This window comes from Leiobunum rupestre, chromosome 10 (assembly GCF_980474605.1).
Source record: "Leiobunum rupestre chromosome 10, qqLeiRupe1.1.hap1, whole genome shotgun sequence".
Classification (NCBI taxonomy): Eukaryota; Metazoa; Arthropoda; class Arachnida; order Opiliones; family Sclerosomatidae; genus Leiobunum; species Leiobunum rupestre.
Genome location: NC_143393.1, coordinates 13,726,483 through 13,743,082, shown reverse-complemented (window position 1 = coordinate 13,743,082; position 16,600 = coordinate 13,726,483). Strand labels below are relative to the sequence as shown.

General features: G+C 38.6%; 1 protein-coding gene across 1 annotated transcript; it reads left to right on the top strand.

The window, feature by feature from the left end:
- The first annotated feature begins 1,690 nt into the window (after positions 1-1,690).
- Positions 1,691-9,805, top strand: LOC149924463 (beta,beta-carotene 15,15'-dioxygenase-like). The gene is made up of 9 exons (XM_090160740.1): positions 1,691-2,049; positions 3,545-3,683; positions 4,443-4,590; positions 6,010-6,218; positions 6,278-6,547; positions 8,346-8,448; positions 8,509-8,618; positions 8,696-8,810; positions 9,168-9,805. The coding sequence occupies exons 1-9, from the start codon at positions 1,697-1,699 to the stop codon at positions 9,320-9,322; spliced, it is 1,602 nt and encodes a 533-aa protein (XP_090016866.1). The 5' UTR covers positions 1,691-1,696; the 3' UTR covers positions 9,323-9,805.
- Positions 9,806-16,600: the final 6,795 nt, after the last annotated feature.

The following is a 16,600-nucleotide window of genomic DNA, read 5'->3' as shown; positions in this document are numbered from 1 at the left end:
CTTGGCAGACGATAGCCAGATCTCAGACAATCAGAGCTCAAAGAGTGGTTCTGCCAAGAATTTAATGTCACCAGAGATAATAACGTCACCTATCTCCCGCTATAGTAGCGGATCCAAGGAGGATTATTATCCTCCTTGGCGGAACCACTCTACGGCCTCTCATTGGCTGAAGGTTCAAGGCGAACTGGCGTCAAGCTCGGCCGTAGGCGGCAGCATTCTAGTTACCTATGAGATTTCTATGGTGACAGCTAGCAGAAACGCGTAATTTCTGCAGGCTATCCTTATAAGGCGGTATCTATCGGTAAGAAAGCTCGTGCTATCGTCGCGAGAGCCATTGTCTCCTGCTTAAAAATTATACTAAAAGTCACCAACAGGATGGTGTCTAAAGACTACGGCCTGCGGAAAGGTCAAGACAGTACTTAGTACTAAAATGCTTAGAGAGCTCGCACTCTTGGTCACGTGCCTTCCTCGGTGTCTGCTAGGTGTCAATTCCGTATTTTATGTTAGGCTTAGACGCCCCGAAATTTATCTAGACCTTTATATACATTGCTTATATCTATGGTTGTCTCTTCCCGTATGCAGCGTAAGGTATCTCTGCTATTGCATATATCTATGGTTCACACAAGCACTGTTTAACCAAAGATAATATTTAGTGAAAATTGCGCCGTTGTTTTTGACTCGCGGTTTTCAAGAAACCAGATATTTTTGCGTTATATGGTTTTAAAACAATAATGGATCATGCCTGTAGCTCTAAAAATGTTTCTAAACGAAAGAAAACTAAAGGTGAGTAATATAATCTTGGGTTATCTCTTGAAATTCCTTATTTCCCATCCTGCTATGGAGCCCGATTTTTCCGAACTTCCGGCGCGAACTCAGTAAGAGCCTCAACAGAAAACGCGCTATCGAGAAACGCCGTGATTTCGAATCTAGGGTACGTAGTTATATATTATCTTTGGTTTAACCTAGGAGCAACAAACACAACACCTCCTAGGTTTAACCAAGGTTTTTAAAAGCATGCTGTTTAACAAGGAACACATTTTACCTAATTTAATTCCAGAATTAAAGTGCGTCGTTTAATAATAATAATAATAATAATAATAATAATAATCAGCTAGGCTAATACCCAAGGCACCACCTTAGGCCTAAGTCATCGAGCGACTTTTGAAGCCTTTAATTCAGGTGGCCGGGTTATAATGCGTAGGAGGGTGTCAACAGTATAAATAGAAATCTTATAAGATTTCTATGTCAGTATCGCCGCCTACCGACCGAGTTTTAAATTCAAAAGTCGTCTGCTATTTCTTCACATTTTTTGTGAACGGATAATAAGGCAGATGGCGCTATATTTCCTAAGTTCTAAGCCTAAATAATGATCTCTATCTAGATTTCGCATAGAACAGTCTCCGGGCCATATTGTGACGGTGGCTGCTCAGATTAGATGTCTAGCGTTTTGAGAAGATACTTTAGTAAATGCTTTAAATAACATTTTTGGCAAAATTACACAGGCCGTTACAATTCACCGTTTAAAACCGAATAAATCGATGTCCATGAAGAAATATCTAATCTAATAGTTTCATAACAATGTAACTTGTTAACAATGGCTTTATAAAGGGCGTTTTTCACTTTCTCTGACAAAAAAATTCTTTATCACTTATATGCTAATTAAAAGAGGTTCTCTTGAAAATTAATCGCAGTTAAAATGGCAAATAGTAAGGTGGACATTACGGGTTTCTCGACTTTCTTCCGCAGTGGAGTAACCGAAAGTCCAGTACCGCAAACTGGTACAGTTAACGGTACATTTCCCGAATGGCTGTCGGGTAATTTATACCGAAACGGACCTGGTAAGATGGAAGTGGGAAAAGACAAGTACAACCACTTTTTCGACGGCCTGTCCATGATCCATCGCTTCAGTATTACAAATGGGAACCCGACATATCACAACAAACTGTTGAGAAGTGACACCTATCAAAAGGACATCAGCGCTAATAGAATCGTTGTGTCAGAATACGGAACTAATGCTTTCCCTGATCCCTGCGCAACTTTATTTCAAAGGTAAGTTTTCTTTGTTAGCAGAACAAGGATCTTTTTTTGTAGCGGACAGCGAATGGATAATAATAAACAATAGGCGCTTCAATAAATCATCCTCCCAGGAAATCGCCAAGAAGTAATATTTCCGAGAGCCAGGACCGGCAAGGTATTGTTTATATAGCGCTTGTGGAAATAATGGAAACTTTTCACCTGTAAACGGAACGTCGTGTTTTTGCCAAAAAAGCTACCTGGTTAAAAGGGAACGCTTGTTGGGGCCGTAAAGGTGATAAATTTCTATTATTTTAACAACCAGTGTTTTGCAGGTTCTGGCTCTCGGAAATATTATTTCTTGGCGATTTCCTGATTATTGAAGCGTCTATTGCAACCCGTTTGTCACAAGCGTAGCCTTCCCAAGTTCCCATGGTGAAGAGAAAGGAGTAGGTAGAGAGGAAAATTTTACTTTGTCTCTTCGCGCCATCTCACGAAGGGTAGTGGAACTAATATGATATGATATATTGAATTTTATAGTTTTATTATATTATATAACTTATTTAAATATTATGATAGGACTATAAATAATTAAGGAAACAAAGTAATTATATGGGTACCATAAAATAATTTGTTTCATATAATTTCTTATACATAATTTTGAGGCACCACCATAGATGGCGCAAAACAGTGAGATTTTTTTATCGTCCTGAAACTAACAAATGTGTTGACAAAAAGAACGGGAATGCGCTGATTAATCCTTGGAGGAATAAAACAAGTATAGAGCTGCGAAATCGGTTTGGCAGTGACCGTGAACTCGCGCGAGACGGAGGGGTTCAAACGCGACTAGCGCCAACTGCATACGGAATTTTGCAACTATTATCATTTTATAGCATTGTTTTCGCGTCGTCTGGTTTGTTTTGAAACATTTCTAAATTCTTTGCACCTTTTTGCAAAATGACTCTTATTTGTTGCTATAACAAATGTCGTAGCGATACAAGAGAAAACCACATATGACAAATGTTAAGTTCTATGCTTTACCAAAAAAGGTAACAATAAATTTAAATTGCAAAGATGGATTCAAGCTATTAATAGGGATACCATAACTGAAAATACTGATTAAGGTTGTTTATTTTTCTTGGGCTTTACAACCAATATTGTGGATTGAATACATCCTTTAAAAAACGAAATAAATAAATCTAAAGAATAATAATATAAATGAAATATTTACCTATTTTGGCATAGTTATGCTCCTTTATAATTGAGTACTTCATTATCGAGACTATTGAACTCCGTGCGATACTAGACGACGCGAAAACAATGCTATAAAATGAGAATAGTTGCAAAATTCCGTACGCAGTTGGCGCTAGTCGCATTTGAACCCCTCCGTCTCGCGCGAGTTCACGGTCAGTGACGAAACCGATTTCGCAGCTCTACGCAACTCCTGTTTTATTCCTCCAAGATTAATCCACGAAAACACCATGCCAGAACTTAGAACGTACGAAAAATCTTAACCTACAAAACCCAACAGGGTATCTTCAGTATTTACTCGCATAGCAACGGACAATGCAAACATTAATGTGGTCGAGTACGCCGATGGTTTGTACGCCGTATCGGACTTTGACAGAATTAGAAGAGTTGATAAAACCACCCTGGATACTTTAGAGGGGGTAAGGGCGGAGTTCTCATTGAATATCTCGCTGCTATCATGGATGGAAAGGATAGGAGAGCCGACTCAGCCGTTTATATGTAAAGTGCCTGGTTGCCTGCTGACTGTAGCGCCTCTGGCTGTCATACGTTACTAAAATAAATATCGCGGCCCGACACTACAGGTAGGCCTACATGTCTTGGGCACACAGCCTTCTTTGCGTGCTTTTTTGACCCTAACATATAGAGGTATTTTCACGCGCCAAATGAATTTTAAAAGCCGTCAATTGTCCTAATTCTCAGAGCAAAATCGCGGAAGGCATATTTTTTTTCAACTTCCCGAAAGGTGAAAAAAGGGAAGAAAAATATATTAGAACCATATTTATTTTCATTTCGTTGTAGATGTCAAGATTGGTTGGAAAAATCTGTAAGAAATTATTTATTGGGTAGATAAGAACGTGTGTTTAAGAAAAAATTCAAAGTTTGTAGCGCCCATTTCCAGAAGAACCAGTACCTCACATTAACGCCTAGGTAATAAAAATTTTTGATATATGCTATGTACCCGAAATACATGTATTTCTGTAAGTAGTTAAGTACAGTCAAACAACTTATATTTAATAAGTTTAAATTTACCGCGTTTCGCTATATGATATATCACTTTTGTAACGTATGACGGCCAGGTGGCGTTAGCATCTCCTTCTTTACGTAGCTCAAAGGCAGAGTCGGCTCTCCTTATCCTTCCTCCATGCTGCTATTTTCAAGATTTAATTTTCCAACACAAGGAAGAAATTGGCAAGTACGTAGCTGTCAATCTGGCTACCGTTCACCCTCATTACGAAAAGGATGGCTCAGTGTATAACCTGGGAAACGGGTTCACCAATCTGCTGCCCACAGATCTGCTAATCAAGTTTCCGGCCAAGCCTTCTCCTGGTAAATTCAACATAGTTTACAGTAATGGCCTATTTCTTTGAGCCAACATTTTTGGCCCAACTTTGTTAGTGAGCGTAGTTCACACGTACGAAAATTACTCGCAAAGAAATATCTATTCCAACTACAAAATATGTCAATTTATATTAATATCATACGTAACAGAAACACACAAAAGTATGCCATAAAAGTATTTCCTTTAATGAAACCTTGTTCACGGGATATGACGTAAATTACGTCACATCCAGATCCCTGACGAAAAACCATTATCAGCTTTATTGATGGGAAACGGAATTTAAAGCTGCTCGCACGTTTCTAGCTTTAACCTAGGAGCAACAAACACAAGGAGAACGCAGCTAGTCATTAAGCACGCTAACGCAGTGTTGTGTACAAATTTCATTGGACGAGCCTTTACGCTGAACCAAGAATGTATTTATTTATACCTAGGGAGAATGTCTATGTCGAGACGCTTTTTAGCCTTTCTCTCAATCCACCCGTTGGTCCCCCCAGTACGCTCCTCCACTTAAAATAAAACGAATAGTCCCGGTATTTTATTGGCTGCTTAAAATTTACGTCACCTAACGCGATGGTAATCAAACGCGGGTGACGTTTTGTCTTTCCCCCAGCGCGAGACGGGGGAAAGGCGTTCAACGTGCCCGGCGATTGTCGCAACATAATCATTCTTCCTAAATATAAATAAATACATTCTTGGCTGAACGTTTTACCGGCGTCTAACCAATGAAAAATGTACGCGAGAAAATGCACGAATTGTGTGGGGTGGGGTGATGTGTTTGTTGCTCCTAGGGGAGTCCTAGCTTTAACAATCTATATAGTTTAGCTCATGCCTCGATCGCGATCATGTGATTTCGTTTCCATGGTAACCATTTCAATATTGTATGGTCCATGTGATATGTTAATATAATAATTTAGTTTTGTATAATCAAACGGATGTGTATCAAAATTGTCAGATTAAAATATTTAAAGCTAAGCCTTGGTCGTAAAAACCGGTCGTTCTTCAAAACTTGAACAACAAAAGCGTTTGAGTGTTGAACACGTTGTAAAAATATTACGACCATTCACAAGGAGCAACTCGGTTTGTGACTCTACGTGCTGACCAAAAATGTCTTGTAAAAATGTTGGCTTGTGTAAATAGGTAGGCCCTTAGATGAAAATCGCGGCCTTAAAATATTATTATCTTCAAGAACGTATATATGTATAAGAACGTTGAGTAAAAGGCATCGCTTGGGCCATGATTTAATCGGTTTCAGAATAACTCCGCCCTAAACTCCACGTGCAGCCCTAAGCGCGTGCCGCACGCGGTTTTTTGGGCGAAGTTATTCTGTAACCGATTGCATCATGGCACCAGGCGCCAATTTGATCGTTCAACGTTCTTATACATATATACGTTCTTGCTATCATTAGGTAAAACTCCCTTCGAAGAAGCTCAAGTGGTATCGAAAATTCGGTGTACTTCGCTGTTGGCTCCGAGCTACCATCACAGTTTCTCGATGACGCAAAAGTACGTCATCATTATAGATCAATCTTTCGTGATGGATATGAAAACACTGGCTTGCGCCTTCGTCCAAAAGAAAGCCTACGGTGGAGGACTGCAGTATAGAGCGGATAGACAAGTACCAGTACTGGATTCCCTTCGCAACAACTCTTTATCTCACGTTAAGCTTTTATTCAGGTAGCGTTCAAAATAATAGACAAAGAGACGGGTCAACTGCTCCCCAATCAATTCCGCGCGGACCCTTTCATGACCTTCCATCAAGTGAACGCCTACGAAGACGACGGGCATATCGTGGTGGACACCGTGGCATTCAAGGACAAGAGTTTAATTAACGCTTTCTTCAGAGGCCAAGCGGAGTTCATAATCCAAGACCCGAAACAATTACTGCATCTCAAAACGCAAGTGCTTCGATTCGTTCTACCTCTAAAAGATCCCTCCAAATGCACGGTAAAAATGATTGCATTTTCTATACCCGAGTGTGTGGCCAGGTATAAAGTAAAAAACCTCCATACTTGAGAGAAAAATCCTCATATTTCCTCCTAAGCTGATAGAGGAAAACTCCTACGCTATACCAAAAGTAAATAGGGGGAGAAAGTCTATCACTGCCTTCAGATTTTACCTTCCACCATGCTTGACACCCTTTTTAAAGAGCGAGTGATCACGTGATATTTCTAACCAATAAGGATAGCGCATTACGCGCGAAGTAGTGCATTTGTGGTATTCCGGTCCGCGCTCAAGATGAAAATTTTGAATTTTATTCCCTGGCAACCATGTCACCGCCTCGCGATTTCAAATAGTCTCTCTGTCAAATGCCGACCATTATTTCCTTCGATAACGGTTGATTTTAATTAATAATTACTATATCAATTGTAAAATAAACAAAAAAGCTCGTAGCTATAGCTATTATTTCGGTTAAACTTGCAAATTGTTAGGCCTTAACATCGTAGATTTACCAATTAGTCCCGATCACTACTCTTAGATGGCGCCACGCTCTCCACGATTTAAGTGAGTGTTATTCTAGTTACGGTTTATTTATTTTCAAAAGTCGTGTTATTATTTTTTAAATGTCGCATTTTAATTGCTATCATATATCTACTTTATTTAGGAACTAAATTAACCAAATTATCGAAAGCAAAAGTTTAATATTCACTTATTTTATAGAGAACTATTTTTCATCGTGGCGGAGTACAGCCGATACCTTTGTGTCCCTGTAAAGAGGCGAGGGGGAAGTCATTTCCGAAGCCCAAAAATTTTACCCCTCAAATAAGACGTCGTGCGGCTGGACCCAAGTGCCAGACTTTCTCCCCCTATTTACTTTTGGCTATACTTAACGAAAAACTACTATATAGAAAAACTGGACGCTAGCTAGGGAGGGAACACCGGATTGGTTGGTATTTGAGCATGCGCACAGTGCCGTCTTTCCCATTGGGCAAATAGGGCACTGCCCTAGGGCCCCAAGATTCTGGAGGGCCCCATTTTCAACTTTTGTAAGGTGAAAAAGATGAATCTTACAAATATTGTTTTTCACATTTTTTAAATTGTAGTATTGTTTATTTACATTTTACAAATTTTTAAACTATCTAAAACATGTCTTTTCGTGATATAGACGGTGTAGACCGTCGCATTTTTTTTATTTGAACCAATATTTGAAGATTAGGGCGACGATGGACTTTGCATTGGAGGTTAAAAGCCTAGTTTTTCTTCGGCTTGCCTCCCTTTATATTAGGCCAACATGTTCAGCGGTTGGCCTACCACCGGGGTATTTGTGCTCCAATAAGTTAATTTAAAGGGGGACAAGCAGAAAAAAACCTAGGCCTTTAAGAAATTGTCTGGAATTATTAGGGGCCCCGCGTATCGCTTTGCCCAGGGGCCCCCAATCACGTAAAGACGGCCCTGCATGCGCAGAAACCTATTTTTGGCTATCACTGAGAAACATAAAACTGAATTATGATTCCTCATGGAGCACGTGGCGCCATCTATGTAAACTGACCGTTATATTTCAGGTTTTGTACGGTGGTCAAAGAGTCTGACTGTATCTGACGTTAAAATTTTGCTACCTCCTATTAAATTTTACGACCTCCTATTTAATTTTTGCTTCCAACTATCGAAACCTCCTATGAGAGTCTACCTCCTGTTTTTTTTCCAACGTTCCTAACTTCCTCCTAGAAATAGGAGGAAACCTCCTAACTTGGCCACACTGTGTAACCCGACCTTAATGCAATTAGTAACGAAACCTAACTCGCAGGTGTACCCCGGAACTAGTTTGGTCACTCTTGAACGGACAACGGCGTCTGCTAATATTCACACAGACGGAACTATTTTCTGTCAACCGGAAGTCTTAAGCGAAAGTAGGTGATTGTAGAATGTAATTAGATAACTAGCGAACTAACGATCATTATCGATTAAAGAACTCGACTATCTTGAATTTCCACAAATTAATTACAAACTGGTGAACGGAGAGAAGTATAAGTACTGTTACGGCATGGGCAGGGCTTCGAATGAGCTGGTACAAGGCATTGTGAGTTATTATTTAAACATTTAGAAGACCACAGATACGATGGTAGAACGTCAATGTGAGATTTCGATTACGTACAGATCAAACTGAACGTTGAGGACCATAGCGTACAGGAATGGAAGACATCGGAACCAGGCGTCATGCCATCGGAGCCGGTTTTCGTCCCCAGACCAGGAGCGACTGAGGAAGACGATGGTAAATTGTCGTAAACACAACCAAATATCGATATTACAGCTTGGACGAATAATTACTGGACTCGAAACCTAAGCAAAATCCCCGGTTCCACAATTTGCATCGCCCGTCAGAGGCATTTCCTGGATTTATCATTATTTGGCCCATGGACACAGTGTCGAGCTATGAACGCTAGGCCTAACGTCGTCCTCTAATATTGGGCACGTGTTTAGTATCTGGATAGAAATCTTTCCAATATTTGACACTACGGCGCTACAAGCGGCGCTGCCGTAAAAGCATCAAGCGCGCCATTTGGATTCGGGTCCAGTAATTATTCGTCCAAGATTACAGCGTATTCAAACTGTACTGTCGCCCTTACAGGAATCTTGCTCTTCTCGGTTTTGCATACGAGTGACGAGACCAAAACCACTCTCGTGTGCTTAAATGCAAAAACCATGTTACCAGAAGCGTCGGCTGAATTTAACACCGGAACTGTTATTCCCAACGTCACACATGGTCGCTTCATATCTCAGTAATGGGAATAATTTAAGGAATATACAGGGTGTTTCAAAGGGATATGCAAAACATTTAACGAGTTGTAGGGGGTGAGTTGAGAAGTATGCCTGTTTTTTTCCCATTTTCCTACGAGGAGTTAAAAGAGCGCCAGAGAGCTTCAAAGTGTGGCCTACTAGCCCCTGGAAGTAGGCTACAACAATCGCAAAACCAAGCAGCAGGTAAAATGCGAACATTAAGGTTTGAGTTCGTGTGATAGGTGAAAAAGGACTTTGTAAACAAATCGAGATAACCAGCGTAAAAAAGTAAACTTAAACAGTATTTAAAGTCCCTGCTGCTTGGTTTGGAGCTTGTTGCAGCCACACTTTGAAGCTCTCTGGCGCCCTTTTAACTCATCGTAGGAAAATGGGGAAAAAACAGGCATACTTCTCAACTCAACACCTTAAAATTTTTTGCATAACCTTTTGAAACACCCTGTATACCTAAAGAATATGGAACTCTCATTAAAGGGAAACTGTTTGAATGTGACGACTTATGTCATTTTTTATAATATCGAATTTGTTCCAAGAATTGTTTTTAAACTTATATAGTTTTATTACATCCAGAAGAGGTATCCATCTAGGCAGGAATCCATACTTCTACTTGGAATGCTTATCACGGCAGATTTTCGTCTCGATGTGGCTGACGGGTTTTTTTGACGTCATTATGTTAACTTAACAAACAACATCGTGAGAGAGGAGTGCGCGCAAAGTGGATTTTTTCTCTAGTAGACGGGACCAAAGCCGCCAGAGTGATCTTACCAAACGTGATACGCCAGGATAAACATTCCAAGTAGAGGTATGGATTCCTGATCTAGTTTCTAGGCTGTAAAATAAACATTTGCACGAATGTATTCATTTCAACCATGCTAGGATGGGAGGGCTTATGTATTATGACGTTGGTCACGTGCCGTCGCTCAAAAATTGTAACGAATAGAAAAGTTTTGAAACTTGACTAGCTTTCAGTGACAAGACATAGAATGAAAATTAGTTTCTGAAACATCTTTTTGATTGAACGAAAATAGGTAAGAATATTAATAAATTCCTTTATTTATGATTATCAAGTAATTTGGTTAAAGTACAGGTATTGTTCTAAGAATCACGAGTCATTTTCTTCGCCAGTTAATTCGCGCAATACCGCAAACGTTTGTGGATCGAGTCAACGACAAACGCCTGTCTCTTGATTGGCTGAAGTGATTACGTAAACAGCAGAAAGGCAACGCCCATCTTAGCCCCAGATGGTAGAAAGGGTAATGATATAGTTCGATATTCCTGGTTCAAGATATATAGAACTTCATACCCTAGAGCTTTCTGATTGACGGTTTCGTAACGAAGCGTTTACCCACTTCCGGCACGTGACCTCCGAAAAATCGGCCTCCATTGGTCGCTGTATTGTCCTATCTCGGCAATTTTGATGCCGTAACAGCGTATCATCAAAGTTGGCCGTGGTCTTTTCTATAGTTCGTTACCATGGTAACTATGGAGTTAATTTTCGGAGTTCCATCAGGAAGTGGGAAAACACTATAGACAGCAGATGTTACTAATTTAAACGCACTCTCGTAAGCTCAAAATTTGTGTTAGCGTCGAGTTCGGGACTACTTATTTTCTTTCAATTTTTGAATCCTCCTAGATAGTAGCGGCAATGAGAGTAGCGGGGGTTTCTCTAACTATGCTGTACAGCCAAAGGTAGCGGAGAGAGGATTTTCAGCCCCCTGGAGTGACTGATTTCTAACTCTTTGGGGCATATAGTTCATTCCTTCCCACATATACTTTTACTCTAAGGTTCGACTTTCGCAATAAAGATTGAATTGAGGTTGGAATAGCTCGTAGCACGCGTCGCGGTAGACTCCATCGCCATCTCTTTTTCATAAAAGAACTAAAAGCTACCTATGTGAGAAAATTCAGCTGGCGAGAATGCGTTTAAGCAAAGATAATCTAGACTACGTACAAGGTTTATATTATCTTTGCTTTGAGTAGACGTAACTCACTTCATGGGGCACGTGGCGCCATCTAAGTACGTTGACCATTATATTTAGGAAATGGAGGCTTGACAAAATGTACGTTAAACTAGTCATTTAGTTCATACTTTAAACTCGTTAAATTAAAATACAAATTATATATTAAATGAAACATCATAGACGTGAAAATCGGCAGAAATGACCTAAGTGACAATTGAAGTCTGAGCGCAATTTCCCGCCAACATTTACACTGCTTATTTCTTTCCCTAATCATGTAAAAAGTAAAATTACACTGTGTAGGAATATGTACTAATTATTAAATAATTTTATTTCTGTGATAGTTTTAGAAAGTCGTTATACGATAAATGGCTATGATTTATTATTTTCAACAGAATTTGAAAAATCAGCGGGAGCCTGGGAAGTTACATGTTTCAAGCTAATAACATTACCAAGATACGTAGACGAATGTTTATCATGCACTTCTAATTTTAAACTTGCCGAACCAATTAAAAATCCTATATTTTGACAATTTTTAAATCAATTTGTTTTTATGAGAAATTCGTAAGATTCGTGGATGGGGTTTGTTTTATTTGGTTAAATAGACAAGTGCGTAAAATATTATCAAGAAAACTATTCTGTAAAAATCGAAAATCACAAAAAAAACTATCCGTCAAAAATGATAATGTGCATGTGGAGAAGGGGCGGATATCGAAATATCAAACAATCGATTGTGTAAGTTCAGTAGCAAGTGTCGGCTCGACGTGAAGTAGCTCTTTTTTCAACAGATGTCGCTAGCGTTGGCATCCAAACAAGATGCTTACGTTACATTTCGACCCAAAAGGAGGGACGTAAAAGTACCCCTCGCGTTGATTGGCTCGTTTGTAAATTTGTCAATAATTTAAATTATAGTAATTTTTCACAATATATTTTAAATGGGATATATCATTTAAATTAAAGTACACTAAGTAGATTATAAGTTGTCTAATTATAATAATTATAAATGGTTATCTGACGACGTTATCGTTTCGCTATTTTGAATTTTAGCTTCCTTTGCCATTAATAGATGGCACCACGCTCTCCAGTAAAGTCGTTTTTTAGAAGAATCGTCTATATTCATGGCCATCTCTAATAACAAACGCCTTATCATTATACAGGTGGCAATGTTAGAGCCGACAGTTGCTTTAAAGGGAATATAACCCGCAAAGCAATCTATATGGAGAACCCCTCAATTTTTCAAATTCCCCTGTACAGTGGCGCCAAACATTTCTAAAGCCAAAGGCAAGAGCGGCCAGAGCTGCAAACGTTGGTGTTCCACACCAAATACCTGAGGTTACATTCCCTGAATTAATGGCTTTAAAAGTCGCTTGATGACTTAGGCCTAACATGGTGCCTTGAGTATTGCTGATGATGATTATTATATGAAGTCCGTTCTAAAATTAGATAAATATCACTTTCCGCGTAATTGTAACAAGCATATCCAAAGACCTAAATACCGTTTCGATACAAAACCCAGCTGCTGCTAGTGCTTAGATTAGAATATGGTCAAATCGGCGGAAAGTTATTTTTTAGAAACATCTCTTTTATCGAACAAAACGGAGAAAGTAGAGAAATTCATTTTTTTTTCCACGAACCGCGCTCTTTGAATGTACAAAAGTACAATAAAATCTTCTAGGCGCCACAAACGATTACTTTCGCTATTTTCTCCCCAAAAGTGGCCTTTGAGAATGACTCAAATTCGGGTCATCACACCAGAATAATCTAAGAGAACGATGGCACCTGGCTTCCTACGAAGAAGACTTTACCTTGACCACGGACCGTACTATTCGACGAATCCCAGACCACTTGGACGGGGGACAGGTGCGCTGGCCAGAATTATAAATAGTAACAATATCGTACTTCAGTTATATACCGGGTCTAGACTAGGTTTTAATCTAGTGGATACGGTTACGAAGGGGCGGAAGAATGCGCGAGGATTGTATACCTTTTACAATAAGCATTGTTATTTTTGGGGAAACCCATTTCGATTTCTCTCCATGTACGCTCTTTTCGATATAACTGAAAGATACGGCTTAAGAAAACGGCGACGAATCTTACGGGATATTTTTTGCGTTCGATTTATGGCAAAGTTTGAGTTTTCGTTCACACGTACGATTCCACGAAATGTTGTTGACATTTCACGCGTGAAATGGCGTAGAAAATTAGTTGTAATTTTTTAAAGAATTTATTTTCTATTTCAAATAAAAATTATAATAATTGTCACAAAAATTTAACCTTAGCGAACAAAAGCAATGATTTTTCCAACACGTTGTTTTGTTCTGACGGAGTAACTCAGTTTGCGACTTGCAGTGACGCCAGGTCGCAAAAATGGAATTTTCCTTTCCGACCCTTGATATTTCACATTTTGAACGAAACTTTTCCTAGTTTTCCAAAACACTAAAAACGATGATATTTGACTTTATTTGCGTAAAACAATTACTTGGACGTTGTAAAACAAAAATAACCTATGTCCCGAAGAAAATAATACTTATTTTCATCTCGCAATTAATAAAAACTAGAAACAATTTTACCAGTATAAAAATCAGTTTGTACTATGGATAGAGTCGTTCGGACTCGTTCCTGTGGGCCAGTTATTTAGCAGACAACTTTCCTCCCAGCTAAAGCGAATCCGACAAAATACTTATGATTGTATAAACTGACTCTTTCATTCTAGCCTTCTAGGTCCATTTAATGAAGGTGTGCCATTTTTTATGTTAGCTTTGAATAAAATAATTTTTCCCCTCCAATTTCCCTAGATTTAGCTAATTTTTTTTCGGATATCCCTTTTCCCTTTTTACCGTTTTCCCCCTAGATTTGGGAAATTTCCCTCGCTAATTGTGCTGACCAACAATGTTTTGCCAAAAATTTGGCTGGGGAATTTACTTTTCAGGGAGTTAAATTTTCCCATTTCTGAACAAACATTCTCTAGTTTTCCAAAACGTAAATAATTACTTAATTAACCCTTGGAAAATGGATTTTCATGGTTATCAAAGAAAAAATATTATTCCTGTGGGCTTAGAAAAGTATAGCGCCATCTATATTCTCAATAGCGAACTATATCCCCATAACATAAGTAACATAATAACAATAAGTGTGACAATTAACGAGATTTACAACCAAACTGATTTTCATAGTTATTGCGTAATCAAGAGGTTTTCTCAACACAGAGCCCTCTAGTGTCTAAAATACGCGAGACTTCCGCTAAGCCGAAATATCTGGTTTCCGATAGATAGGCGGAACATTAGGCTAAAATGATAAAAATTAAAAAAAGTTTTTATCGGCGCCACGAGCTCATGTTTTTTTAATTACGCGTGATTCGCACGCGGGCTTCGAAACAAAGCCAAAGCCCCTCGCGACTCCAAAACGTGCTCTCCGATATTAGGCTTAAATTTTTATCAAAAAGTAGTCATCCAAAACGGTAAGTCGTGAGTCCACAGCTTGAAGAGAGTATCAGTGCTGAAAAAGGTTCGGTTAGAAAATTAACATAAATTAAAGCAATAGGAAGTGTCATACTTATTTATGCCATAATTAATCTCTAATATTGTTCGATTTTTTAGTTTAAAGTTTCAACGAATTCTTAAAATACCAAATAAAGATTGCAGTGGTGCCAACTCAACCAAAATCTTACTATCAGTTGCTAATTTTGTTGCATTTATTTTTTTCAAATTCAATCGATTTCGTCCAGTCTTGTGAATTTTCAAAAACTTCGATTTAAATTCATCCCTACTTTGAATTTCCCTAAATTTTGAAAATTTTCAGTGTCCAAATTTCTGGAATAGACCGAATGGTCGAGGTGAAACATTTCCAGCTATACCACATATTATGTGGGCTTGTTTTTATTGCCTTATTTTATCACTAAGATTTAGATGAATTCTTGATACAATAGGCCTTTCTATAAAATAAGCTACGCTTGTTGAACTTGTTCTTATGTAGTTCGTTCGTCACGAAATACGTAGAAGTTCAGTTCAGTTTCTGCTTAAAAACAGGGTTCCTCGTCGAATTTACTGTTATGTCCTGGGCTTTTCGTAGTAAAACGTCATAGATACGTCACCCTTGACGCAGCAGCAACATCAGAACAAGAAATCCAATGTTACTTTATAGAGAGGCCTATTATTAAGCCTAACGAGTACGTATCCAATTTTAAAGGCAGATTCATATTTATGGTGGACCAACAAATTTTACAATTCTGCCACCAGGGTTAACAGAAACTAGTGGAGATTGGTCGCTAGTTACGTAAAAAATACTTTGTTGCGTGTGTTAGCAGACCTGTTTTTTATTTAGTTTCTACTTCCTTTAATGGCATGCTGAGATATATTTAACAGCTAGATTTTACAGAAAGTGTGTTGCCGAATTATTCGCGACCGAAACGAGTCTAGGTGGCGCTACGGAGCCTGGCTTTTTCGAGGTAGCGCCCAGACTTGTAAATAGAGTATATTTTTAAGAGAGTCCACTGGACCCGGACCCCTCCGCCGATCTATTTTTTCGACGAGTCCAGGACTCTTCCCTCTTTCTTCGCCCCCCCCCCCTCGTTTAAATTTATATGTTCTTTAATCTCTCTTTATTCCTCCATATTATATTCGAAAATAAATGGCACCTAACCAGGCAAAGCCTATAAATTTTTTATAGTAATTATAAAAGAGACGAGTCAGTAATCGAACTACAGCATTATTTCATTATATATTACCAACATCAAAGTTTACATATTTTCATATATAATCGTGATCGGGTAAATTACAATGCTCGTAAATATTATCACAATTAATTTAACCATTAAAGTCTTCATTCCAAACCCATAGAGCTTAATTTTTTTCTACCTTTATTCATTTTAATAAAGCAAAATTTTGGTCTTTAATGGCACTGTTACAATTACTGTGCGTAATGGAATACAGAGCAAGACTATTAATTATGGACTAATAATTTCCATACTTCGTTAGTCTTAGCATGGTCTTAGACTAACCATGAACTAATTAACTAATTAATTAGTCCATGGACTAACGAAGTATGGAAATTATTCCCCACACGGGCCACACCTGTTTAATTTAAAAGAGGTTTTTCCCTAGTAGGCCCAAGTTTTCCAAATTTTTCATTGGTCATTGTAAATTTCTATAGGCCTCACAGATAAGTAGATAGGGGAGCTCTAGCTCCGTTGAGAATCCGACTAATATTCGGAGAGCTGAAATAGTGGCGGTCAGTATACACTATACAGATGCCCCAAAGGGAAAAATAATTAATCTTTTTATTTAATACTTGAAATTTTCCCTCTTTTTAC